This window comes from Curcuma longa, chromosome 5 (assembly GCF_044706935.1).
Source record: "Curcuma longa cultivar G26 ecotype Majalengka, Jawa Barat chromosome 5, ITB_CL_G26_1.1, whole genome shotgun sequence".
In the NCBI taxonomy this organism is placed as follows: Eukaryota; Viridiplantae; Streptophyta; class Magnoliopsida; order Zingiberales; family Zingiberaceae; genus Curcuma; species Curcuma longa.
The window spans coordinates 13,787,438-13,789,181 of record NC_133865.1 but is presented as its reverse complement, the minus strand read 5'-3'; the positions used below and the strand labels follow the sequence as shown (position 1 = coordinate 13,789,181).

General features: G+C 48.6%; 1 protein-coding gene across 1 annotated transcript; it reads right to left on the bottom strand.

Moving 5' to 3' along the window:
- Positions 1-328: 328 nt before the first annotated feature.
- On the bottom strand, positions 329-1,442 carry LOC141829155 (protein LIGHT-DEPENDENT SHORT HYPOCOTYLS 5-like). Its single transcript, XM_074716572.1, has one exon. It carries the CDS (start codon positions 1,354-1,356, stop codon positions 682-684), a length of 675 nt encoding a protein of 224 aa, XP_074572673.1. The 5' UTR covers positions 1,357-1,442; the 3' UTR covers positions 329-681.
- Positions 1,443-1,744: the final 302 nt, after the last annotated feature.

The window sequence follows — 1,744 nt, the reverse complement described above, 5'->3', positions numbered from 1 at the left end:
AGGTAATTTGGTGCGAGCATTTTCCTAGCTAGCTGAAGCAATGCTGAAATCTTAAGAATGGTAGAAAGTTTACAAGAGGAATAGAGAGAGAACGAGTAGTTTCTCTTGAAGTGGCCCCTCGCGAAGGAAATAACCGTAGAGATGTTGTTCTTTTAAGGCATGCAGGGAGCGGGGATCAGTAATATGTTATGTATAGATTTTCTTTCTGCCAGATAAAGTACTCGACAAATTAAAGCAATAATTAATTTTAGAATAAAAAACGATGAATAGAAATAATAAAGATTGGGAGACAAGGTAAGCTGTGACAACTTCATACACGCATAAATAAAGGAAAGCTTGGGTACGGCTTGATGAACAGTAAATAGACAGGAATCACATGTCATGATTTTTGAGAGTTGAATTGAAGAGGAAAATAATACCTTACAATGTCTACACCATATGAAAAATTAATACTGCTGATCTTAATGAAGCAATAATTGAAGTTAAAGATTGAGATACCGGAAGTAGTTCTGCAATTCTGCTATTGTGCATTAATTAACTTCCTTTGATTGTCCATCTGAAGGTGAGCATTGTCAATCAGACATAATATGTACTGTCTATTATCGACGACTAGTTAATGGCTTAATTATTTCAAATACAATAAAGAAAATAAAGAGTGAATAAATTTAAATAATTATAAAGTCATGAGACGGACGACGGACCGTCGGCGGGTGGATCGGCGGATTTCTCTGGGACTGACGAGGTAGAAGCGAACGGGGAGGCCGCCGCGGAAGAAGAAGACTGATGTGCAGCGGCTGATCTGGCAGGGCGAGGGAGATGGGAGGGGACGGCTCCGCGCTTGCGTTTCTTCTTCTCGAAGGGGATGCCGCGGGCCTTGGCCTGGCTCTCGCGGACCTCGCGGAGGTAGATTCGGACGGCGCGGGCAGCGAAGGGGTTGGACTCCTGGTTGCCGCCGTTCTCCTCGTAGGCGGCGCGGAGGCGGCCGATAAGGGCGTCGAGGGAGCCCCAGGCCTGACGCAGCGGGCATGCGCAGGAGGAGGGAGGGTTGAGCTGGCCGAAGAAGGCGCAACCGGAGGAGTGCACCTTCGTCTTCCCGAACTGATCGAGGTATTTGAGGAACTCGATGACGTGCGCTCCGCTGCACCGCGGCAACACCAGCGGTGGCATGTGGTTCTTCAGGTACTGTAGGAACGTGTTCCAGTCCCGCCGCTTCTGCGATTCGTACCGGCTCAGCGGCTGCTGTTGCTGTTGCTGCGGTGGTGGCTGAGGTTCGGGCGGAGGAGTATGATCGGCGGAGGTGGAGGTGGAGGCGGAGGAGGAAGGCCCTACTCCTTCGCCGGCCCCTCCGAGCTCCATGCAAAATCGGCCGATGAAGTAATTATATCACTTCCTTCTCTAGTATAGTCGACAGCATGAAGAATATTGGGTTGAAGATGGACGGAATGAAAGAAGGGAGGGGGGAGGGGAGGGGGTGGGGGCGCGGGGGCGGGCAATCGATTCGGCGAAGGGATAGAATGCAGGGAAAGTGGGTCGAGATGGGACGTCTAAAGGAAACGCGTAGAGGGAGTAATCGAAATGGTGGACCCTCATTCTTAGGCGTGAGGTAGCCAAACCAAACTTTCTGCTCGTTTGGGTCTCCCTCTCGCTGTTTGAGTTAAATTAACAATGATTTTTTTTCCCGGAAATACCGCAATAGAAATCTAACTCCTTCAATCTAATCTGATAAAAATAAATAAATTAAAAG